Source organism: Arachis duranensis, chromosome 8 (assembly GCF_000817695.3).
Source record: "Arachis duranensis cultivar V14167 chromosome 8, aradu.V14167.gnm2.J7QH, whole genome shotgun sequence".
Classification (NCBI taxonomy): Eukaryota; Viridiplantae; Streptophyta; class Magnoliopsida; order Fabales; family Fabaceae; genus Arachis; species Arachis duranensis.
This window is the reverse complement of record NC_029779.3, coordinates 35,752,717-35,779,131: the sequence shown is the minus strand read 5'-3', so window position 1 is coordinate 35,779,131 and position 26,415 is coordinate 35,752,717. Positions and strand designations below refer to the sequence as shown.

At 33.8% G+C, this 26,415-nt stretch overlaps 2 protein-coding genes and 1 pseudogene across 3 annotated transcripts; 1 reads left to right on the top strand and 2 right to left on the bottom strand.

The window, feature by feature from the left end:
- Nucleotides 1-2,234: 2,234 nt before the first annotated feature.
- On the bottom strand, nt 2,235-3,006 carry LOC107462387 (uncharacterized). The gene is made up of 2 exons (XM_016080952.3): nt 2,893-3,006; nt 2,235-2,758 (listed from the first exon to the last, which is right to left on the bottom strand). The coding sequence occupies exons 1-2, from the start codon at nt 2,925-2,927 to the stop codon at nt 2,476-2,478; spliced, it is 318 nt and encodes a 105-aa protein (XP_015936438.1). The 5' UTR covers nt 2,928-3,006; the 3' UTR covers nt 2,235-2,475.
- A 5,099-nt stretch (nt 3,007-8,105) lies between these two features.
- On the top strand, nt 8,106-8,957 carry LOC107462327 (uncharacterized; annotated as a pseudogene).
- Nucleotides 8,958-12,134: 3,177 nt separating this feature from the next.
- Nucleotides 12,135-15,510, bottom strand: LOC107462470 (cysteine-rich receptor-like protein kinase 44). 2 transcript variants are annotated; one of them, XM_016081063.3, is made up of 7 exons: nt 14,779-15,510; nt 14,570-14,701; nt 13,970-14,130; nt 13,656-13,866; nt 13,131-13,368; nt 12,878-13,028; nt 12,135-12,578 (listed from the first exon to the last, which is right to left on the bottom strand). In XM_016081063.3, the coding sequence occupies exons 1-7, from the start codon at nt 15,359-15,361 to the stop codon at nt 12,291-12,293; spliced, it is 1,764 nt and encodes a 587-aa protein (XP_015936549.1). In that variant the 5' UTR covers nt 15,362-15,510; the 3' UTR covers nt 12,135-12,290. The 2 variants fall into 2 exon arrangements, with proteins under 2 accessions (XP_015936549.1, XP_015936550.1); XM_016081064.3 differs by lacking the exon at nt 12,878-13,028 and having other exon boundaries at nt 12,136-12,578; nt 13,247-13,368; nt 14,779-15,509.
- Nucleotides 15,511-26,415: the final 10,905 nt, after the last annotated feature.

The following is a 26,415-nucleotide window of genomic DNA, read 5'->3' as shown; positions in this document are numbered from 1 at the left end:
ATTAGTTTTCGGAACGATGCTAAGGTGGGGAAAGTATATTTGGGTCCTTTAAAGACGTGAATCTTTTCATAATATGGAATAGTGTGAGAGTTGTTTGGTTAATAGCAGTTTTTCTGAAAAGCTTCTATTTTAGTCACATGGCACTACTTTTGTTTTTTAGGCATATAAAAACTATTTCTTGTTAATTGTTTATAAAAGCCCAATAAACTTGTGAAGTATATATTATGTTGACAATGTAAAATAAACTTTAAAAAAATGTGTATAAATATTAATTTTTATTTTTATTAGGTTAAAATAACATTTTCAACTTCATATGTAAAACCTATATCGAACATTAGTATAAAAAAATTTTTCTTACGTTGATAGTTTATGAATTAAAACTCATAAGTAAAGTTGCTTAACTAGAAAAATAATAACTATATTAACAATAATAAAATTATTGATAATAATAATAAGGGTTAAGTATAATTTTAGTCTATAAAGTATAGGTCGTTTCTAACTTTTTTTTTTACACAACAAAATCGGTATATATATTCTAAAATATTAATATTTCTTAAATATTTAAGTAGATTCATTTGCAAATTAAATAAGTCTAATGGTATTTACAAATTGACTAAATTTTGCAACAAAATCTAATCTGTTGTTGTAAAATAAAATAATTTAAAAAATAGATATAAAATAAAAAATTAATAAATATAAAAATAATATTTAATTGAATGTTTTAGATTATATATATGAATTAAAAAATATAATATATAGTTATGTAATATATTTAAAAAAAAAGAGTAATACATAATAAGAAGTAGTCTCATCTATGTTAGTCAAATTCTCTATCATTCTTTAAGTCTCCTATTAGAATTTCACTCGATCATAATGACATAAATATTATAACAGTGAAAATAATTTACTTGTCCAAGTGTAAAAAACGTGATTAAAATCAATAAGATTAAAAAATATAAAAATTTTAAGTTAATTATAAAAGAATAAAAAAATTTATAAAAAGATTAATTTAATCAATTTCAACATGTCATTTTTATATATATTTTTTCTTCGAGTTATATTTGAAAATAAATAAATAGTCCTCCTTCGAACTAAGAAAAAAACTATATAGACCATCAATAAAAAAAATCGGATGATATCTAATTTTAAAAACAAATTTATTTTTACTCTTCTCTTCTTACTTATTTCATTATTATTTCGCAAATAAATATAACAAAGCAAAAAATATTTATCAGAACTATACTAAAAAAAATATAGTCACCAAAAAAAATAGTAAACAAAAAAATATTCATTCATAATTTTTTTTTTTGGACTTTCAATAATAATGTACGGGCTATTAATAAAGAATATACACCAACAAATCAATGAATTATAGGGAATCAATTTGTTATTAAAAAATATTTTGGGCCACACTACAAATATATATAATTATTGTACGATGTAATATTAGCCACAAATTTAGAATCTTATTAATGAGTTCTTAAAGAACCATAAAATTCTTTCCCCACCATAGACAAATCCTAGTTTTCGATGTCTTCAACAGCATCTACATGACAGGCCAACCATGTCATCTGTGGACAGACTGTGGTCTGTGGTTATGATGTTAGGCAGTCAAATTTATTTGCCAAAACTAAAATAAGCAGCTCTATTTGTTGGAGAACATTCTTCATTAAATCAGAGTAGTTTACCTTCGGTTAATGAATTAAGTATGTCCATTTTAAAACCGCGTTAATTTGGAAAATAATGCTTAAAAAAAAATATAACATATATGGTACTTATCTCCTAGCAAAATATGAGAAGAATATTAAATGGCTTCATAAATCTGCAGTTGTGTAATTTTTTTTTTCTTTTTTGGGTGTGTAACATGTGGTGATGATTACTTGTATCAGTAATAAGAACGTGGATGACTAGCAGCGATAATTACTGTGTAATTGTTGAACGAAAGACAAGACATTGTATCTTTGAGTTTTCAATATTTGCTGTAGTCTTCTTACAAAATTTGGGTTGCTTGTTTTGTATTATCAAATTTCATTATTTTTTTCTTGTGTAAAAATATTATATGACTCTGTTATTATTATTATTTTACTGTGGACCGAGAAAATGGGAACAAATAAAAGATCTACAAAGATTATATATTAATTTTCAGACAAGATCTTTCTTCCCAAGTTTCATCATTTATTTTTGCCCTGCCTACAAAAAGGTCATAATAAAATCTAAACTCTTTCCTCGTTAGCTGCTAAAACCCACTTTTGGAATATTTGCATTAATTAATAGTTTAATACAATCCATTCAAGATAAGCAAATTGGTACAAACCAACAATTAAAAAAAAAAAAAACACAAACACAAACACAAACACAAACACAGAGAAAGTTACAGCATATTCGATACACTCCCTAAGTCCAAAAGCTGAAGAGATAAATAGTTTACAGAGCTCATGGTAACAACAACCTTAATCTTAAGCAAGCAATTGGTGACTATATCATCATAGTCTGAACCAAAACAGAGGACACTCCTCCAAGAACTAGTATGATCCACCGTAGGATCTTCATCGAGACCCGGCCACCAAGCATTGTTCCCAGAAGCCCCACAAAGAACAAGAGCTGAACAAAGAAAACCATAGCCACCCCAACATTGGGGTGGGTTGCGAAGAAATCTTGACCTTTGAAGAAGGAAACGAGAGAAAGCTGAAGGTTGAGGTATATAACAATGGTTTCCAATGATTCTTTGAACTTAGCAGCCACATCTTCGTTTTCCTCCCTAAGAAGACAAAACAAAGGTTCTAAGATAATATATAGTGTATGACAAACACTGAAATGAAGCAAAGAATTCAGAAGTTCATCACTTAATTAGTGTTATCAATGAGCATTTAATAATTAATACGAACTAATTACCTCATTGGAGCTCCATTTCTGTGTGTAGTATCCATATCAGGGAACTCTCAGCTAGAAAAGGAAAATAGTGCCATGACAAAGAGGGCGAGTTAGAGTTATTTATGAACTTTGTATTATATAAATTTTCCCACTTAGGCTTATGTTAGTTCTTTATTTATTTATTATATTTAGGGTACTAAACGTATTATACTACTTTGAGTCTTTGACTAAGAGGGCGGGTTCGTACGTGAAGTATAATTATTAATTGGCGAAGTAGGATAATAAGATTTTGAGAAATTAAAATAGATAAAGGAAAAGAAAAAGAAAAAAAATTCTCTTAATGACCGAACTGTATTATACTACTACGGGAAATAAAAAACGGTGGGCCTCAACGTTTTATTCGACTTTTGTTTTCCGTACTATTTTGCCTTCTGATTTCTTTTAGGTAGAAATGTTATATATGATTTATTTTTGTGTATATTATTTCTTTTATATTTTAGATTAAAAATAATTGACAAAAATAAAAAATTAAAAAATTAGCTTTTCATTTAGTAAAAAAATTTGTACATAAAAAATATTACAAATATAATTTTTTTATTTTAAAACCATTACATCATCCTATGTCCAAAACCAAAATATATATAACGATATATTTGCAATTATTTCTTGATAAATGTTTACTTGTTTAGGGGTCCAAAAACAGAAAGAATTCTAATGCATTTTAGAGAAAATAAAAAATGCAGCGTTTCTTGAGATTTAAGGTCTAGATTTAACTATAAATTTTAAAATTCTGAACTCTAAATCTTAAATTATAAATCTAAATTATTAATCTAAAATATAATAAATAAAAAGTTATGATTTATTTAATTAACAAAAAATATAACACTCCTTACTCAATAAAAAATAATGATAAGATCCCAAAAAAAGACTACGTTCTCATATTCATAATTTCGTAATAGTATAGCGAAAAAAAAAGTTAGTGTGTTAAGCCTATTATTTAAATTACTATAAATAAACGAACAACAAATTATGAAAATATCCATGCAGAAAATTAATGTGTTTGGACGTGTAAATATTATCAAATTTTGTAATTAAAAAAAGTTAAATAATTGTTGAATACTTGAATGAAATGAAATAAGTAACTTAAATTCTGATTCTATTATTTTCGTATACCAAATATCATTATTCATTACTATGAGTGAATAGAGTTAGTTATAGTTAGTTGAGAATCTAGTGTCACATGATGACTTGCTCCAGAATTTGGGTACCGCACTGATTTTTGACAGTGCTCTGGACTTAAAAAATAAGCACATGATTGATAAAATTGAGAAGGTGGTGGTGGCTGTGATGGTTGAATATTGAAATAAGAAAATTCAGATTGTTGTGATTGAGAATTGGTGCTATAAGTTTGGAAATTAGGGTCAAATATGTGAAAATAATAGATTTGCACTACATGACCTACTTGTCCACACAATTAGCATTGAGGCCGATTTCCTTGATTTAGTGAAGCGTCCTCCTCATCAATAGGTTGCCTAGTTTTGCCTTAGAATTTAAGCCACCATTTAAAATTCGATTTGATAAATTTTCAGATTATAAGTGTTTAAAAATTTTTAGTGGTGCTTGTTTTCATATCTTAGACCATATAATAAGATAAAATTTGCTTTTAAATATGACAAATGTTTGTTTCTTGGTTATGATAATAGTTATAAAGGTTATAAGTGCATGACAAAAGAAGGTAAGATTCATTATTCTCGACATGTTATCTTTGATGAAACTGACTTTTTATACAAATCAATGTTTCTCTCTAATCAGATTTTTCCAACTAACAGTGTTTTAAGTGAGTTGCCGACTTTTACATTTAGCACTCTTACTCCAACTCAAAACATCATGCCTGATATGAGTGCATCTTCTACTACTACTAATGTTACAGAATTGCTAGTTTTTCAACATCAATATCTACATGCCTTGATTCTCAAGCAACTACAAAAACTCCTTTTACTCTAACTCACAAGTCACAACACCATACCAGATATGCATGCACCTTCTACTACTACTAATGTTACAGAATTGGCAACTTAAACCTTACCATCTACATGCGTTGACCCTCAAGTAACTGCAGAAACTACTCCCAATGAAACTTCCCATAATAATATTGTCCCTATTTTAGGTCTTGAGATCTGCTTACTATTTGATTCTCTTCACTTTTATAAACTCTTCATTCTTTCTTGTTTTTTTCCAATGTGAGACTAATTTCATATACCTCACACTTGCAACATTAACATCTCCTTCCACCAGTACGAATACTACGAGCCCGTTATGAAACTTTAGAAGTAACTTTTTTTAACTTTTGACTTATAAAAAGTAATAGTATTAATGTCTGGTACAATTTTTAAAATCAAATTACAACTTTCTAAGAAGCTATTTTGGAGCTTATAAAGAAGTTAAAAAAAATGATTTCTCTCATAATACTTCTACTTTTCATCATATTTCAATAAAATAAACATTTTTAGAGTTAAAAATCCAAACACAAAATAACTTATTTATAAATTACTTTTAACAGAATCATTTATTATTTAAGTTATTTTATCAAAAAGAGTTTAATTAAGTTGGTTACCCAAACTGAACCTACCTCTGCTAACACCCACATTATGATGACTAGATCTAAAACTAAAAATTTCCTATCTCAAGCTCTTCTAGCAATTGCTTCAGAATCTTCTGATTTGGTGCAGAATTTATCAAAAATAGTGAAACAAACTATTCAATGTCCTCATTGAAAGCAGGATAAGATTCTGAAATTCAAGCTCTTATTAATAGGTGTAAAATATGGGATTTAGTTGAAATCCCACACAATAAGACTGTCATAGGCTCTAAGTAGGACTTTGCAATTAAAAGAGACCCTTTAGGCAACATTATTCGATAGAAAGCCAGACTTGTTGCTAAAGGCTTTTTACAGTTGAAGGGGTTGACTATGGCCAAATCTATATAGTCCAGTTGTGAGGGGCCTATAACTATACGAATCATTTTAACTATTGCATTGTCTTTTGGATGGCCATTAAGGTAATTTGATTTCGAAAATGCCTTCTTAAATGACAATTTAGAGGAAGAAGTATTTATGCTCCACCTCCTGGTTATCAAATAAAATTAAGAAAAGCAATCTATGGATTAAAAGAAGTTCCAAAAGTTTGGTTCAATACATTGACTGCAACCCTGGTCAGATTTGGTTTCACTATAACAAAGTTTAACATTTCTTTATTTGTCAATCATACTTCTCTTTCTACTACTTTCCTTTTGGTATATATCAATGATATAGTTGTTACTGGAAGTGACAACATAGAAATTGATACACTTATTTCAACACTGAATCAAATTTTTTTTTTTTAAAGATCTTTACAAACTTAGTTACTTTCTTGGTTTAGAATTTCTTGTCTTACCGATAGTTCGATTTTAGTATTTTAGCAAAAATATGCTAAAGAATTGTTGAAAAAGGAAAAAATGGACAATGCCAACCCATGCTTACTCGTATTTAATGGACTCCTCAAATAATTCTAGTATTTTGAGGATAAACTTTATAAATTTTGCTAGTTGTGGAGTAACTTACAATAATGCTTTCATAAGCCTTTGGATCAAATATTTTTAATTTTTTTTTGGTGTTTAAAAAAATATATTTACATCTAAAGAAGTGAAATTAATTCAAATTTGGTGGATTTTTTTTTCAAAATTTATAAAGAATTTTCTTCAAAATTTTTTTTAAGATTGTTCTATTCAAAATGTAGCATGTCTTGTTTACAATTTTAGTTTAAAGAAACTTAAAAACATTATTTTCACACACAATATGGTTCTAGCTATTTTTTGAAAACTTCTATTTTTTCTTTTCACAATACCATTTTGTTAGAATATTCTTGTATACGAGAAGTTATGTAAAATTCTAAATTTATTTTTAAAAAATTTTAAAAATTAATTTTTAAACTCTTTATCATAATTATTTTTAATAGAAGATATTTTTAAATTCTTTTCATTCCGAGTTCTTTTGTTAAAAATTTCAAAGACCGAAAATGAGGTATATTTTTATAAATGATAATACATAATGTAATATGTCTATGGGTGAAATCCTGCTGAGATTTTTTTTAGGTTTTCTTTTTTTCCTCTTGTATTTAATAGATGTCGTCTTAGGATTTGTGTTGTAATGGGGTTGATGATGTGTTGTAGAATGGAGAACGGTGGAATTAATGGTGGTTGTTCGGAAACATGTAGCGCAAGGAGGGAGGTGCCCGTGGTTTAGACGTTTTCATTTTTATTTTTAATGAAAATAAAAATAAGGCATGAAATGATGAAAATATGATTGATTGGACATTTTAAAAATGTTTTCGTTAAAAATATTTTCAAAAATTAGAACAAAGTTAAAAACGCGTTTTGTTTGTTTTCAATTATCACTCTTAAAAACATTTTCAACAAAAAATACATAATTTTCAGTTTTAGATTTTACATTTAAATATCTCAAATTTCTTTTTTATGCGTTGATTTCTTTTCTCCTTCCTTTTCTATCATCAGTTTTCATGTGCTAATTTTTTTTCTTCCTCTTCTACCATTAATTTTCTAACGTGTCAACTCTTCCATTTTATGCCACCAAGTGTTGTTGTCAGGTCTTCCACTCTTACCAGTATAAGCTGCTCTGTCTTTCCTCGCGGACATCTATTTTCTCCGACGCGAGTACCCGCTCAAGATTAGCACTCCAGCAGCTTTGTGCGATCTGAAACAGTGCGCAATTTTCTACTCTTGCTCTTCCTCTCCTTTACAAATAATATTATCAAAATGTCCAAGGCCAGCTGCAATGTGTTGTCTTCCCAAATTAAGAAAATCCTAACTCAATCATACCTCATCTCTATTGATTCTATACTGATAATAGTTTTTTTATTTTTTTTAGAATAAAGGACAAATAGGTTTTTAACCTTTTTTTCGCGGACATTTTCATCTTCAAAGAACGGAAAATACATTCAAGTCCCTCACTCCCAAAAAACGTGAACATTTCAACTCTTTTGTTTAATTCAGGCATTTGGGTTGGACGAAAAACGCTGACCTAGCAGAGGTGGCACTGACCTGGCCGTTACGGAGCCCACGTGGCATGGAGCTTTTCGAAACAGGACATATAAGTCTCCGAAGATAAAAACGACGCTGTTTTATTACCTCTCCCAATCTTTCAAATTTTTCTGCCCTAATCCCTCGTCTGCACAGAAACGATGAAGTGGGTGTTGTCGGGAGTGGAGGAAGAAAGGAAATTCTTCCTTCCATGGCATCTGAAGGAGTATCATCAAGTTGGAGAAGAAGTGGAATTTGTGTTTTGTGTGAGTGATGAAGACAAGGGTGTGTTGGAATCTGTGTTGGGTGCAGAAGCTATTGCATACTTTATTTCTGCGGTTTCCAATAATTTCTTCTCCAGCGTGGTTGCTTCTGCTTCGGCTTTGGCCGGAACTGATGCTGGCCTCCGGCGGCGGCTGTGCCAGGTTCTAGAGGGTTCCAAGTGGAATTATGCTATTTTTTGGTAGGTTGTTAGGCTGAAATATGGTGGCTTCGCCTTGATTTGGGGCGACGGCCAATGCTGCGATCCCAAAGGGGGCGAAGCTGGCGATGGAGGATCTGAAGGGGATTGGAGTGGAGTTAGTAAGGGTGATAAAGAGGAGCTGCGAAAGAAGGTGTTGCATAAGCTTGATGCATACTTTGCTTGCTCTGTTTCGAAAGAGGCGAATTATGCAAGATTAGATAGGGTTTCGAATTCGCATATGTTTTACTTGGCCTCAGTATTATATATTTGGTTTCGATTTGCCTTGTGGCCCTGGTGGCTCTTTCAAGTTTGGCAAATCAATTTGGGTTTCTGATTCTGCTAGCTATTCAAACCAACTAGAATCAAGATCATTTCTTGGGAGATCAGCTGGTCTTCAAACGGTTGTTTTTTGCCTCTTAAAGCCGGAGTTGTTGAGCTTGGTTCCGTGGAAACAGTGCCAGAAGACTTGGGCGTTTTGGATTTGGTCAGGACAGCATTTGGTGCGAGTAAGTTGCCCTTTGGATCTTCACCCGGTTTTCAGAGTCATTAAGACATTACAGGAGCATCAAATCATGGCTCCAGAGTCAAGTGTTTTAACATCGGAGGGAAAGATGATTCAGACACTCTCCATAAGAGCGCAGGACAGCAAGACTGCTGCAATACAATTGAAAGAAAAGCTTGAAGCATTCATATCCAAAAACTAATAAGTTTTTAGAAAAGATTATATATTTATCATGTGGCATGTTAATGCAATGCAACAATGTTATTGTTAGGTATACATGATAGTGCTCTTAGTATACTTATATTAATAAGATTGTAAGTTAAAATCATTTTGTAAGTTAAGTCGTAAGATGTGGTCCTTGTGGCTCTCTTTGAACTAGCCTGAATTATATATTTACTTAAGATAAATAACATGAATTGAATTAAATTGAATCTTCCCTTTATTTTTCACTTGTTCAGTTAACAAATTTTGGACTAAATGTTGGATGAGGAGTTCTTTTCTCTTCCCCCCATCTTCACTTCTTCTCCACTTTGATGATACTCCTTCAGATGCCATGAAAAGAAGAATTTTCTTTCTTCCTTCACTCCCCACAACACCCACTTCGCCGTTTCTGTGCAGATGAGGGATTAGGGCAGAAAAATTTAAAAGATTGCTTGGTAACGAAACGGTGTCGTTTTTGTCTCCAGAGACTTATGTGTCCTGTTTCGAAAAGCTTCCTGCCACGTGGGCTCCATAACGGCCAGGTCAGCGCCACCTCTGCCAGGTCAGCGTTTTCGGTCCAACCCAAACGCCTGAATTAAACGGAAGAGTTGAAATGTCCACATTTTTCGAGAGTAAGAGATTTGAATGTATTTTCCGTTTTTTGATAACGAAAATATCCGAAAAAAAATGTTAAGAACCTATTTGTCTTTTACTCTTTCTTTATTTACCTTCGGTGTTAGCATTTTTACCGTAACTATGACCAGCCAGCAAAAAGTCATAGCCCCCTTTGATATCTAGGTGTCAAAAACTCATTGGTTGGCTCCTTGTAGCCACCATAGTTACAGGAAAACTGACGCCACAGAACGCACTTAGTTTTTTTTTATTTAATTTTAATTTTAATTTCAAACATGAATTCACTAAGAAGTGAATATTACCACTCCAAGATTGATCATATCTCTTTTGATTTGGGTGATACTACTTCAATCTAAAATATATCTATAAAAATTTCTTATTAAATTAAAATAACATTATCAATTTTGAAATAACAATATTCACTCCCTGTTTCTTATTTCTTAAGCAAATTATCAGAGCTGGTCTTGCTGTTTAAAGAAAAACTGACTATTTATTTCCTTTATTCGAATATTACTGTGGAATCAAGAATTCAAGATAAATCATATGTTGGTAGTGCTTTGCACATTATTTTTTTATGTAGTTTACACATTGTTAATTCGTTATTGGTTACAGCCACAGGTGTTTAGATATAGTATTAGGTTGTTTCATGACCATTAGCAAGACTATCCGCTGCCATGTTTGCACTCGTTTGAACCAGATAAAAACTAAAGGAGAGAAAATCTAAAATAAAAAACGTAAATTAATTACATAAAATATAAAACGTAACAAAATTTAAATTTTAAATATTAAAATTGTTAAATTTAGTATAAATTTTATAAAATCGACTAATTTATTTAAAATTATAATATCAAAAAATTTTAAAAACTAAATCGAAATTCTAGCTATTATGCTATAGTTGTTGCCTTGTTGGTTATTAACTTCTTTTTAATTGCCAAATTAATCCCTTTTTTTTTGTAAAATATCCGTAGTTATATAATACTGAATAGTAGGACAATTACCTTTTTTTTTTAATACACACTACTACCAAGTTGGGTTGGTCTAGTGGTTAGCTCACTAGTCCGCTTAAGCAATTGTCGGGGGTTCGAATCCCGCCTTATGCATGCAGCAACCCATTGGCCAGCGGCAAACCCTTAAATGGAGCTCAGTACCGCGACGGATTAGTCCTTGAAAAAAAAAAAAAAGTGCAAACATAATTCTACCACAGAAAATTAGTTACTACTTTTCTTTTAGAGAAAATGATGTTTGCATTATATTTTGTACATATATTTCTTGTATATCTTCTTTTTATAATATAAATAACAAACTTTATACACATTCATTTCTTGTACGGTAGCTCTCAACCAATTTCTTAAATGTATGTGTGATTGGAGTAGAGATACAATGGTCAAAATCAGAATTGAAGAAACACATGCAGTTAGTAACATGATCCAGAATAGCATCTTAGAAAACATTGTTCCCAGTAGGCAGAGTAAGAAATAGAACCATGAACTTCGTCAAAATGGAGTGCTTTCTTGAAAAATCTTCTCCAAGAGTAGTGGCCATGAAAGTAACGATCAGAAACAAAGACTTGAAGAACTTGTCGAGAAACGCTAGCAGATTTGCGAGTTTGTTTTTCTTTTCATTATACTGGAACTCATTCCTTTCAATGTGCACTTTGTGGATTGCATTGAACGGCTGAGAAGTTTAACTGATATAAGCCTTTATTTCGGCTCAGGGAAAATTGATCGAAATTCATTTCAGCGCACTGGGGAAAATCTGTGAGGCTAAAATTCAAACATGCAAGAATTTTCAAGTAACTGATATATGCCAATTCCATTTCACTAACTTGAACAGTTTTGTTAGAAAAAGTAACTTGTGCCCTATCTAAACTTTATATGTAAATTCATCACCAATTTATGCATACTTTATAGTTGCCTCTGCAATGTGATTTCTTTAAGCTCAGTTGAAGTTGTAAGTATTTACTCACACCGTTGATTTTTCTCCATTGCAGATAGGCTGAAGCTTAGAGCGGCTAGTGAATATAGATATCTTAATCACAGTGACTGCATGCAATAGGTGGTGTTAATGTTGCTAAAAAATTAAGACACGTAAAACTAGTGAAAGAATGTTTTGGGACAGGGGTGCTAACTTTACTTATCAATGGTTTCAATTTGTAGTGTGATTGGTCTCTATGTTAGTCCTTAACAGTATAGTGAACAAGTTAAACAACAGTTTCGATTGGGTATAGTTCAAAGTGATGAGCATTCAAATAGTAAAAGGTGATCGTTTGGTCTAATAGTTGTGGAGTTATGGAATATAAGAGAAAGGAGTCTTTGATAATTAGCTGGCCAGAAAAAGATGCCATATGTAATTTTCCTTTCTGTTTTTTCTTCCATTTAAGCTTGTGTAATGTTGTGTATTACATGTGTTGTCAGTAACAAGAAAAGAAAAGTGTTTAATGGATACAATCATTAAAGTTTCTATCAGTAATGCAACTTAAGGCTAGTAAATATGCTGCCCAAAAATAATTTACTAAAGAAAAAATCTATATATGATGTTTTTAATTTGTTATCGAGGTTCCAATTCTGTAACGCTCAATTCGTTTTTACAAGAGGAGGAACTTGTGCCTTCAGAAGATTCAGCAACAAAAAACGTAGGATATTTGGGTTGAGGTAAATCAATTTCAGTTCCAAGCATGAGAACCACTGATGACATGGTTGGCCTATCTTGGGGATGCTGTTGTGCACATAGGAGGCTGATGTGGATGCAACGTTGCACTTCAGACACATTCCATGTCTCCTTCAACCATTCATCCACCAATTCTAATGACCTTCCTTGTTTCCATAGATCCCATGCCTATTACACACACATTTTAGTAATGTTATCAACTTGGATATAGTCAAAAGGCTTAAATGTCTCAATTAGATGGTGATACAAGTTAAATATCAAGTAGGAGATTCAATAACACATTGACATTTAACATTATGTCATCTTTGACAGAGCATTAACAGTAAAAATCAAAATTAAATAGTTAATTTAATCTTTGTAGATCCTCCAACAAAAAATTGCAAAATTCAAAATACGAATCACAAATTTTGCCGGACTAAACTTAATATGAGGTATACCAAAAGAGGAAGAAAAATTATCAAACTCACATGTCCATATAGGTTGACATTGGAACTTGGATAATAAAATCTTCTATTTTTTCTTCCTGATATTATCTCGAGTAGCAAAATACCGAAACTAAAGACATCAGATTTTACCGAAAAATTTCCATGAACAGCATATTCAGGTGCCATGTATCCACTTTACATAGACAAAATAAAAATTATGCATTGATTAGTAAACACTCAAAAAGTTTTAATTTTTCTTTAAGAGAATATAAAAGAAATGTAGAGTTCAACTTACACAGTTCCCACTACTCTATGTGTATTTCCTTTACTTTGATCCCCTCCAAAACTTCTAGCTAAACCGAAATCTGAAATCTTTGGGTTCATTTTACTATCTAATAGAACATTACTTACTTTAAGATCTCTATGTATAATCCTTAGTCTTGAATCTTGATGAAGATATAATAAGCCCCTAGCAATTCCACAAATGATGTTAAAGCGCTTAGGCCAATCCAAAGTCTTCTTTCGCATTTGATCTAGTCATGATGCAATAATATTTTCATCAAAATTAGAATGTTGTGAAAATTGACTATAACTACATAGAGGAATGTTATATGCATTATTTTTGTGTATATTTCTCTTATACATCTATTTTTGATGTTAAAGTAATTGATAAAATGTGAGAGAAGTAGTTTTTTTTTTCTCTCTTTAAAAGAGTGTACAAAAGAATATATACATACAAAAATAATGCAAACATCAGTTAACTTCATTTCTCTAACTATATATGTAACTAGAGACATAGGGTAACTTGTTGGGTACTAACCAAAAATAAAATAGTCTAAACTTCTGTTAGGCATGTATTCATATACCAACAATTTCTCTTCCTCATGAATGCAACAACCAAGAAGTTTTACAAGATTACGGTGTCGAAGTTTGGCTATTAGTTTGACCTCAGTTTTAAATTCATTTAAACCCTGTCCAGAACTTCTTGAAAGTCTCTTTACAGCAATTTGTTGTCCATCATCTAATACGCCCTGAATAACAGATGGCATATACAAATTAATTAATATTCCCTTAGTTGCATACTCAGTACTTGTATGTTCTACAAGCAGTAATTTAGCGATGTTAGAACCTCACCTTGTATACAGGTCCAAAACCACCTTCTCCAAGCTTGTTATTGAGAGAAAAGTTATCAGTAGCCATAGCTATTCTTGATAGGTCAAGTAATGGAAGCTCCAGATCCCCTTCTTGTTCATTGGCCTGACTAAGCATCTCACCAATCCTTACTTCTTCCAATGCTATTCTCAAAGGGAAGATAGTATGAAAATAATGGTCTAAGAGAGAAATTTATTATGAAGTGTGAACTACAGAATGAGCAAAGGAAGAAATAGTGAAAGTTTGGGTAATTTAATGAATTTATGAACTACAGGACATTTTATTTTATATAAAGGATAATCCGAAATTTATTCGGCACATAAGCACCCAAGTTCAGATTTCGTTTAAGAAAAATGTTAGTTGAACAAGTTATTTATATAACCCAAGTTTAACCAAGTCTTTCTTCTTCTTATGCATCTCTTCTTTTTTCTTCAATTGGTCTTTGTTGTGCTAATAAGCTATTGGACTAACTTGATTATCAGAATGAGTAGGTCATGTATCATCACCGTTCTCTTTATAATCCAAAAAGATAGCACAATTATAATTTCTCTAATATTACTAAGCAGGAGGAATATAATGTACCTTGTGGCTCTGTTTTTTTGGTGAGCATGTACCAAGAAGCCAAGATCATACCCAAAATCACAACAGCAGCACTGCCAACAACTACTCCCACCACCTTATGGTCGCTGCGCCGGTGACTTCGGCCTCCGGGCTCTGATAGATTAATACCCGGTCATGGCAGACAAATAACATTAGAATTTACAAAAGAAACGAAAGAAATCAAATCAAACCTGCTTGGTCAAAAGCAGGCATTCGAATATAAAGATATTGGCGTCCTTCCTGTATGACCCTAACGTCAAACAAATCACCACTCCACAATTTGCATTCACCACTCTCAATTTCTGTATAAGCCGCCATGCAAGAACAGTTACTCTTGCATTTCTCCTTGCAACCCTCGGCTTTCAAACTTTGGTTGAAGAAAGAATGATAATAAGACGTGCCAGTGGGTTCTTGGAACACAGCATAGGCAACGAAGACGTCGGTGCTACAATTGAATGGTTTCTTTCTGACGCAGCCGTGCGTGTAGTCGAGGCTATCGAAGGCAGTGGGAGACTTGGGTGTGAAACCATCCAAGCATCCACAAGCTAGCGGCTTATTAACATCGCAGTTTCCATTGGGTCCGCAAATTCCAGGGAAGTCGCAGTAGGTTTCGTTTCCTCCAGAAGAGGATGATACGCTGTCGTTTTGGCTCTCTTCAGTTAATAGAAAATTAGCACTGCTAATTAGCATCAAACTCAGAACCACTTCCATCATCTGCGTTTTATTTTTTCGGTGTTGTGATGAGTTCCAATTCCAGACCGCAGGATGGGACATGGATTGGAACTCAAGGTGAAGGGAAGTCCGCTAGTTCTCTCTTTTTTTTTTCAACCCGAAGAAAGAAAAAAGGTTGACTTAAATCGATCCGCAGTTGACCCGCATTGCTAGCAGTGCTAGTTTCACACTTTCACTTGGATTTTGTTTTGAAGGAAGCTGACAACTTGTGGAGAGAATGAAGTTGAGTGAATAAGTCTTTTTCATGGTAATTAGTCTCCATAAAGATTTACTCTTTAATTCTTCACATTGGATCATCGTGTGATCATGTACCCCTTTTTTATTCCTATAAAATATACATAATATCAGATTTAGGTTGTTTTACTTAAATAAATTGAAGAGGAACCAAAATGACATGAATCCCCTAAAAAAATTTTAACACACTAATCATCTCTTTCTATATATATAAAACAATGCGGTCTAGGATAATTTATGTTTAAAACTTCTTTTATAAGGATAATAAGTATTTAAAAATATAATTAAATCGTCCCAAGATATTAAACATAACATTTTTCTAGCTTAAAACATATCTGGATTGGACGATTTACGTGAGAATAGGTAAAATACAAAGACTCATTACAACTTATGTATGAATGGCTAAAGTGCAAAAAACCTGTGACGATTTATATGGAGAGAAAGTCTATAAATTAAGGGGTATGACGTAATCCGTGTCTAAACGTGTAAAAAGAAAAGAAAAATGTTTGAGAGTGTATTGTTTGTTAATTTTTTTTTTCAAAGATAATAGGTTATATTTCATTAATTATTAAAAAATGAAATATAAAGATGTCCAAAAGCAGTACAGCATAATAAAAGGTGGAGATTTCCCAAAAACACTACACTGAAGGTATTCATCCAACGGTGCGTGGTCGAAAAACGAAGAAAAATCTTAAAGAATAAATAATGATAAATCAAATTGAATGCATCTAAGAGCTTGTCTCATGGAGATGACGACTTAAACTGGGAGTTCTTTGGATTTCAAGGAGCAACTTGACAGAGCTTGCTAGAATGGCAGACGACATAGAAGTAGAACCTTCAAAAATCAACTGGTTGCGAGCTTTCCAGCAGTTCCAGCAAATGATGGCAAGCAATTGAGGATTACGGTCAGCATTCTTCAACGGGTTAAGCATCTCTGTTGATGCAATCCACCATGTCCAAAAGTCGTTAGGACTCTGAGGGGGAAGACAGTCACGAAGATAACTCTGAGACCATACGTCTTTAATTCTAGAGCAATCGATCAAACAATGAGTGATTGTTTCCGTTGCTTCATGACAGCAACGACATATTGGTGATATAGATGGGATGTGGTGATGAATCTGAGCAAGCACCGGAAGCCGGTCATGGAGAGTTTTCCAAATAAATAGCTTAATTTTGTGAGGCAAATTCAACTTCCATAAATCAATCCACGGCTTTTTCTGCTGCATATAATTAGCGCAAAGCTCCAGAGGTGGATGGTAAAATAAATAGCCTATTTTGTAATCTGAAGCTGTATCATATTGCTTGGATTTGTTCAAATCCAATTGTAATTTGTCCCTACTCTGCTGAATTTTAACTGACAGAATCCTGTTTGCAACGTCTTGGGGAAATAGTTCTTGAATGAGATTCTGATTCCAATTTCTATCTTCAGTAATTAGATCTTTAACTCTTGGAAACAACTCAGAAATAGCCTGTCTATTTGGCATGTCAGAAATCATTAAAGGATACGGAGGAGGCAGCCAAGGATCCTCAAAGGTTCGGATATCGTCACCAGTACCCACAGCCCAATTAAGAACTTTTTCAACAATCTTTCGGCCTTCCAGTATGCTCCTCCATCCCCAAGAAGGTAAGACTCCAATTTCTGCCGTTATAGCATTACCATTGCTAAAGTATTTACCTCTTAAGATTTTGGATAATAAGGAAGTAGGCTGTGTTACAAGTCGCCAAAACTGTTTGCCTAAAAGTACCAGATTTTGGATTCTGAGATCTTTAAATCCAAGGCCTCCTTCTTTTCGTGAGCGAGTCATAGTGTCCCAGCTAATCCAAGCCATCCTCCTTTTAGAACCTTTTTGTCCCCACCAGAACTGAGAAAGTAGAGAGTGAATTTTCGAAATTAAACCATCAGGCAACTTGAAGCAAGACAATGTATAAATAGGAATAGCTTCTCCCACTGCCTTAAGCAATACGTGTCTACCACCTGACGAAAGAAGATTGCGCTTCCACCCTTGGATTCTTTTCCGAACCTTTTCTTTGATCATACTAAAAGAAGCCTTTTTCGATTTAGAGGCTGTAGAAGGCAAACCAAGGTATTTATCCTGAGCCCCAATATGATTAATATTCATAGAGTTAGCCAGTAGTGTGCGAGTAGTGGACAGAGTGTTGTGGCTAAAGAATACAGCAGATTTATTAAGATTTACCCTCTGGCCACTGATGCTTTCATAAGAATTCAATAAATGCAGGATATTTGAACATGCTTTAGGATTAGCCTTACAGAATAAAATGGAATCATCAGCAAACAGGAGGTGGTTGACCTTGGGATATCGCCTATGTATCTGAAGACCCTGAATTAGTTTGTTTTGTTCTGCCTTGTGTAGCAAGAAGGAGAGACCTTCTGCACAAAAAAGAAAAAGATAGGGGAATAGAGGATCTCCTTATCGAATACCTCTATTTGGTTTGAAGAAACCATAAGGTTGTCCTTCCACAATAACAGAATAAGAAACAGTTGTCACTAATTCTCGAATCCACATGATCCACCGGAAGTCAAAACCAAACTTCTCCAATATAAACCAAAGAAAGTGCCATTCCACCCTATCATATGCCTTACTCATATCTAATTTTAGCGCCATTTCATTTTCGAGACCCCTTTTTTTGTTCTTCAAGTAATGCATACACTCGTGAGCAATTAGGATATTATCAGAGATTAATCTGCCTTTAATAAAAGCACTATGCGCAGGGCTAATTAGTCTATTCATCATACCCTGAAGCCTATGTACAAATACTTTGGAGATAATCTTGTAAAAGACTGAAGATAGGCTTATTGGTCTTACCTGAGTCATATCTTTAACATCAGAGATCTTGGGAATAAGACAGATCTGAGTGTGGTTAAAACCCTTCAAGATTCTGCCCCCAGAAAAGAAGCTCTTAACTGCTCGAAACACATCACCACTAAGTATGTTCCAGAAGCTTTGAAAAAATTTTGCTGTCATACCATCATCTCCTGGAGCACTTTGAGGATGAATGCTAAATGTTGCGCGTTTCACTTCCTCCATAGTCACTGGTCTTTGAAGCCTACGGTTCATGTGAGCTGTAACTTTAGGTTCAAAATCAGTAAACAGAGGTTCAGGGTTCTCATGACAAGTGGAGGAAAAGATGTCCTTGAAATAAGATTCAGCCACAGAAGCAATACCAGCATTTGAAGTAGCCACTTCACCATCATTGCCAGTTAGTTGCCAAATTCTATTCCTTCGGGTTCGATTTCTAAATTTCTGATGGAAGAAAGCTGTATTCTGATCACCAGATTTGAGCCATTTGACTCTAGTCTTATCTTTCCAATAAGATTCCTCATTTTGCAATGCTTTTTCAAGTTTGTCCTCTATTTCTGAAATGATGTCGCCTCTATGAATTCCTGCTAAACGAAGTTCCTCTAATTCCGACTGTAGTAAATCAATCTCCACCTTCGAATTAGATCTGTGTTCTTGCTGCCATTTGACAATCTTATGCCGACAACGCTTTATTTTTTGAGCTAGGATATACATGGCTGAACCATCAATCTATTCATGCCAAACCTCTCTAACAATCTGCCGTATTTCATCATTGGAACACCATCTTTCTTGGAATTTGAATCGGCGTTTAGATCTCTCAATTCTCGGATTAGAGTCTAGGATAAGAGGGGCATGATCCGAGCCTGATTCTGACAGTCTAAGAACCGTTGCATTGGGATAGAGTTGCTGCCAATCAACTCCTACCAGGAATCGGTCCAGTCTTTCCTGTATCAACTCATCACTCCTCCGTCTATTTGACCAAGTGAATGGTCTTCCGACCATACCAATATCAATCAGGGAATTATCATCAATAAAACTATTAAAGGTTCCAATAGAAGAAGGAGATTTAGCACCCCCACCTTCTTTCTCCAATTCATTAGAAATGGCATTAAAATCCCCCATTAACACAATCTTACCATCGAATTGTTGGGTGACTGAAGTTAATTCAGCAAATTGAGCCATTCTATGTTGATCATTTGAACTGAGATAAACACCTAGAACACCATAGGGATCATTAGAACCAGCTGTTAGAACTGATGCCGCAATAAAAAATCTACCATGCTGTAAAATCTGAACAGTACAACCATCCCTCCATGCCATTGGCAAACCCCCTGATAATCCATCCGGATCTACAATAAATCATTCCTTGAAACCACAAGATCTTAGTTTTCCTTCAACTTGTCGAGATTGATTTTTTGTTTCACAGATAAAACCAACCTTGGGGGAGTAGGATTTGCAAATCCCTTTAAGATTGTGGATTGTCAGGGGTCTCCCCAAATCCCGACAATTCCACGAGAGCAGTTTCATATTTCTTTGGGTACCACTTGAAGGCTGGCACCCTCCACTGTCATAGCAATTATATGAGGGTTCTGAGTCTCTGATTTGTTGTTCATGGTGTAGAGAAAATCAGAATTGGTATTCAATGATTCCAAAGAGACATAAGATATATGGAATGAGTGAATTAGAAAATGGAATGAATTAAAAGAGCAATGAATTGGGAGAGAAAACGAAAATTAGGGAGCTAAGTGAAAAAGAAATTAAGAAAAAATAAAAAATAGAAGAAGATGGAAAAGAGTTTGACGAAGAAAAGACAAAGAAAGGTGTAACCATGGAGGTGGCGCAGTGAAACCCTAGCAGAGCGTCGGGCGCTAGATGAGGAGTACGTACTCCCACTAAAAAAATATTGTTGTTTGTTAATTCATCACCGAAAAAAATTGATAAAAACATAAATGAGGGTGTTAGTAACACAATTATATTAGAATATCATAATTAGGGAATAAAATCAGGAAAATATAAAAAAATTAAAAAAAATTAATGTAATTTATTAAGATATTATTCTATAATGAGTGTACTTTAGCGTACTGTTGGTCTATATATTGATAAGAACTTTGTAATTACGTATGAGAAATATGAATAATAAAAATAATACTTTTTTTTCGTTTTTTTCCTAAACCCTTTGTACCATGGTAACATGGTATTAGAGTAAAGTTAGGTTCTAAGAATTCAAACGGACGAATTCACATTACAAATTGCAAATATGCCATGCAATAGTTTTGGCATGCGTTCATCACAAACCAATTCTAACAATTTGTCAATTGGTTTCAAACTAAACGGATATAATTATCCATTATCGGCAACTCTGATGGAAAAAGCAATTGGTAGAAGAAGAAAGAAGAAACACACAAAAAAACTGCTTTAAGATTGTGGGTTATTGGTAGAAAAATAATCCCAAATCATCAAAAAATCAGAGTAAGGGAGCCACCGCTGTAAGCATCCCAGAGGTCACCAGCAGTGGCGAGGCCAGAAGAGAGGAAGCAAGTCATGATGGCAAGGCAACAGCGACAGTAAGCGCAAGGCAGCAGCGACCCAATATAAAGGGGAAACCCAAAATCAGAATCCAATTAAAAAGATAAATGAATGGATTTTCGATTGTGGGGCTACCGATACTATGACTCATGACCTTCATGATTTTAACAGCATGACTATACCCTCAAAAGCCCATATTGAAACAGCTAGTGGAAAATTAATTGATATTAAAGGAGGAGGCTCCATTACTTTTTCAGAAAAAATTGAAATTAAAAAATTGCCTCTATGTCCATGTACTATCATTAAAATTATTGTTTGTTAGTCAAGTAACAAAAGAACTAAATTGTGTGGTACTCATGTACTCTACCTTTTGTCTTTTACAGAACATTCTTACGAAGATCATTAGACGTGGTACTGAGCGAGAAGGCCTTTACTACGTTGATGAAGTAGCACACTAGGGTCATGCCATGCTTGATCACGGAACGGTTACTAAACAACTTTGGTTATGGCACAGGCGTCTCAGACATCCTTCATTTGGGTACCTCAAGTTACTATTTCCTAATCTTTTTACAAGTAGTACTGAACCCCTCAAATGTGAAACTTATATTCGTACAAAAAATCACAGTTTCTTTTCCTCCAACCAACACTAGAGTCAATTCCATTTTTTCTCTAATACACTCAGATGTGTGGGATTCAGCTCCTATTTCCCATAATAATTTTTAATTTTTTGTATTATTTGTGGATAATTTCTCTCGCATGACTTGGGTATATTTTTTAAAACACAAATCTGAAGTACCTGATAAGTTCTTTGCTTTCTACCAAATGATTCAAACTCAATTCAACAAGAAAATCCAAGTACTTCGCTCAGATAATGGTGGGGAATTTATAAACTAATCAATGCGCAATTTTTTTTATGAAAAATGGTCTTATTCATCAAACTTCCTGCCCAAATACACCCCAACAAAATAGTGTGGCTGAGTGATGATCGTAAGTTACTTGAGATGACCCGAGCCATGCTTTTTGATGCACAAGTTCCAAAATTTTCTTGGCCTAAAGCTATAGCGACCTCTGCCTACTTACTAAATCGCCTACATATCCAAGTTCTCCACCACAAAACACCCTTACAAGTCTTGGCTACTCAAACTGCAATTCCGCTTATTCTAACCTTACCACCTCGAGTATTTGGATGTTCCGTCTTTGTCCATATTCCCAAAGCCAATAGAACCAAACTTGATCCTTGTGCAGAAAATGTGTTTTCGTTGGGTATGCTACACACCAAAAGGGGTATAGGTGCTACAATCCAATCACTCGTCGTATTCATGTGACCATGGATTGTGATTTTTTAGAATCTGAATTTTACTTCAGCCGCCAACATGGCATTCAGGGGGAGAACAATAATGAATCACCAAGTTGGCTAAATAACTTTTGTTGCCCAGAAACTATTCAAACAGAGCAAGTAGATGGAGCCACCGAGCATACTTCACTCAACGTAGAAAATAACTCAGTACATACAACCAGTGAGAGTCCTTTTGAGAATGTCAGACAAGAGGTAAGTAATTGTCAATCTGATAATTTACTCTCTATTTTTAATGAAGCCACTAACAATAACAGTATAGCACTGAAACATGAAGAACCATAGTCCAATACCTTTATTCTTCCTCCAAGAAGAAATAGAGGGATGCCTCCTGATCGGTACTCACCAGAACATATTCCCCGTAACTCAAGATACCCGATAAGAGTGGCTAGAGAAGGGATAGCAGATGTTGCAAAGGCTTTTTTTGTCAGACTCTTAACAGAAGACATTCCAAGAATTGTCTGCGAAGCCAATGAGAAAGCTGAATGGCGAAAGGCCATGAATACAGAAATGGAAGCTCTAGAGAAGAACGGAACTTGAGAAAAGTGTATCCTACCGTCAGAAAAAAGCCAGTCGGATGCAAATGGGTTTTCACCATTAAACACAAGGCAGATGGCACTATTGAACGGTACAAGGTAAGGTTGGTGGCCAAAGGTTATGCACAGACCTATGGTATCGACTACAGTGAAACTTTTTCACCAGTTGCAAAGATTAATACTATTAGGGTGTTGTTTTCAATAGCAGCAAATGAAGATTGGCCACTCCATCAATTTGACGTCAAGAATGCTTTCTTGCATGGAGATTTGAAAGAAGAAGTGTACATGGAAGCTCTTCCAAGTTTCTCAACATGATTTAGAAAATATGAAGTTTGCCGGTTAAAGAAGGCTCTTTATGGACTTAAACAATCTCCACATGCCTGGTTTGGAAGATTTACAGATGCCATGAAAAGGTATGGGTACAAGCAAAGTAACTCTGATCATACCCCTTTTTTTTTTGAAAAAACGGGGAGATTTAATCACTTCCCTAATAATCTATGTAGATGATATGATCATAATGGGAAGTGATGTTGAAGAAATTGAAAAATTAAGAAGGAACCTATTTACAGACTTTGAAATGAAGGATTTGGGAAGACTAAAATATTTCTTAGGAATAGAGGTTCTATGATCCAGCAAAGGAATCTTTATCTCCCAAAGAAAGTATATCTTGGACCTTTTGCCAGAAACAGGAATGGTGGATTGCAAATCAATAGATACGCCCATGTAAGTTAATCACAAGTTGAAGATAGTAAAAGGTGCCACCCTAGCAGATAAAGAAAGGTACCAGTGACTGGTTGGAAAACTAATTTACTTATCACATACTCGGCCTGACATAGCTTATGCTATGGGAATAGTAAGTCATTTTATGCATAAGCCACAAGAAGATCATATGGAAGCTGCCATGAGGATGGTTCGATATTTGAAGGGAGCTCCAGGAAGTGGAATCATTTTCAAAAGGAATGGCCATTTGAAGGTTGAGGCATACACCGATGCAGATTGGGCGGGCATCCCAAATGATAGAAGATCAACAGCTAGTTACGTTACACTTGTTGGAGGCAACCTGGTAACTTGGAAAAGTAAGAAGTAGAAAGTTGTATCTCTTTCAAGCGCGGAGGCAGAATTTTGACGGATCGTTAAAGGCATCACTGAAGTATTGTGGATAAGAAAAATGATGATTGAGATTGGATTTCCACCACAATTGCCAAGCCAGTTGAAATGTGACAACAAAGCCGCAATCAGCATTTCAGAGAATCCCGTACAACATGATAGAACAAAACATGTTGAGGTGGATCGACACTTTATCAAAGAAAAAATTGAAAATGAAATTATTGAGCTTCCATTTGTGAGATCAGAAGATTAGTTGGCTGATATTCTTACTAAAGCAGTTTCAAGACAAGCCCTTGCTAAAGTTCTAACCAAGTTGATTATTGGTGATCCCACTACTCACCTTGAGGGGGAGTATTAGAATATCATAATTAGGGAACAAAATGAGAAAAATATCAAAGAGGATTAGAAAAAAAATCAATGCAATTTATTAGGATATTATTCCATAACGAGTATATTCTTAGCGTACTGTTGGTCTATATATTGGTAATTACCTTGTAATTACAGATGAGAAATATGAATAATAAAAATAATACTTTTCTAAATAATTCTTCGTTTCTTTCCTAAACCATTTGTACCATGGTAACAAATTATATATAATTTTAACACAATTATAATTTCTAAACAAATTAAAAAACTTGAAAACATAAATAACTTCTTTTATAATATTCTGCCCACAACCAATTTTGATTGCGCATAAGAGCTTTTATCGTATCTTTATGAAGACTACCACGATGAGTAGCAATTATACGGCCACTTGTGTTAAAAGAAGACTCAGAAGCAACAGTAGACACATGAATGACAAATATGTCTCTTGCAATTTTTTGAAGAATTGGAAACCTAACTCCATTCATCTTCCACCAAGCTAATATATCAAAATCAGGAGTTAGAGGATGAACATCTTCCTCTACATAGTGATCAAATTCCATCTTCACAAATGAACTTTTTTCCTTCTTCTTTTGTCTAATATACAATTGATAACCAACATCATCATCTTCATCTGCATTAACCTAAGCTCTTGTATAGATTCCACTGACATATTGCTTAAATTAGATGTATTCTTTTGATATTCATGAAGTAACTCATAGCATGCCTGTTTGATTCTCTCAACTTTCCTTGTGCATTCATTAGGATCTTCACATACTCTAACAAACTTATATTCAAACCCATCAAGCTTATACCTATGATCTAGAATTGCAGCAACACCCATAATGCCATAAATTTCTTCCTAATATTTATCAAACTTTCTCTTCATCATACATGCCATGCTACTAATAACTGGGTTAAGAGAAACAACCCATTTTTTCAATCCAACATGTATATCACATACTTTATTAAAGTAAATGTTGGCAGTTGAAACTTGAGTTCCAGAAAATAACTGAGTCACATCATAAAAAAGTTTTAATTTACCACAAATTTTTTTTGCAAGTTTCCATTCCTCATTACTTGGCACACTTTTATAATTGGAGTCTTTTTGTTTTAGTTGAACAAAGACATCTCTGTACAACCATGCAGTTTCTAACATTATATAAGTGGAATTTCATCTAGTCATACAATCAAGAGAAAATATTTTTGTAAAGGGAACACCTGACTTACTACACCAAGTCACAAAGGTTTCATGTCTTTTACTAGTTGAAGTCCAATACACCACACTATTACGAATTTTTTCCATACTTTCTTTAACTAAATTGAAACCATCCTTCACAATTAGGTTTAAAATATGAGCACAGCAATGCATATGCAATAACTTACCCCCTAGCAATAAATAATTTGAGTCTAGACATCCTAACAACACATTAATCATAGCATCATTTGTAGAACAATTATCCAATGTAATAGTTGATAATTTTCTAAGTTCCACTCCAACAAAACTTTCATTAATGCATTAGAGAGAACTTCATTTGAATGAGGAGCAGAAACATAAGTAAAGTTGAAAATTGTTATAAATATATCAGATAAAAAATATCACAAGTACAACAAGCATTAGAGAGTGATGGTTTCAGTGGCTAAGAGAAGGGGGGGTTGAATCTTAGCCCTCCTTTTTTGTGCTAACACTTGCTGACCTTCAGAGGAAAAATTTTCTGTTTTTTGCTCGTCACTGGACACGAGCAACTTTGTTTTGTCTCGTCCCTTGCCACGAGACTTTTTGTTTTGTCTCGTCACTTTGCACGAGATAATTCTGGTTTTTGCTCCTGTGTAGTAGAAAACAGAAATGGAGTAGAAAGAGAAGAATATTGCACCCAGATATATCCTGGTTTGGCTGCTAAGTGCAGTGCAGCCTACATCCAGTCTCCATCACAAACATGATGGAATTTTTCTTTTAATTTTGTACTCTCTGCCTTTTTCCGCTCTATGGCTTTTTCATACAAACCTCACTTGTTTGCCTTTTTCCATGAGACTCAAGACATGACAAAATTAAACAGAAAAATTACAAAATAGAGAACATTGAAGGAGAAGAGAAAACTGTTAGCTCAGGTAGCTCTGAGAACACTGTGCCTTGCACTCTCAAATTTTCTCCTTGCT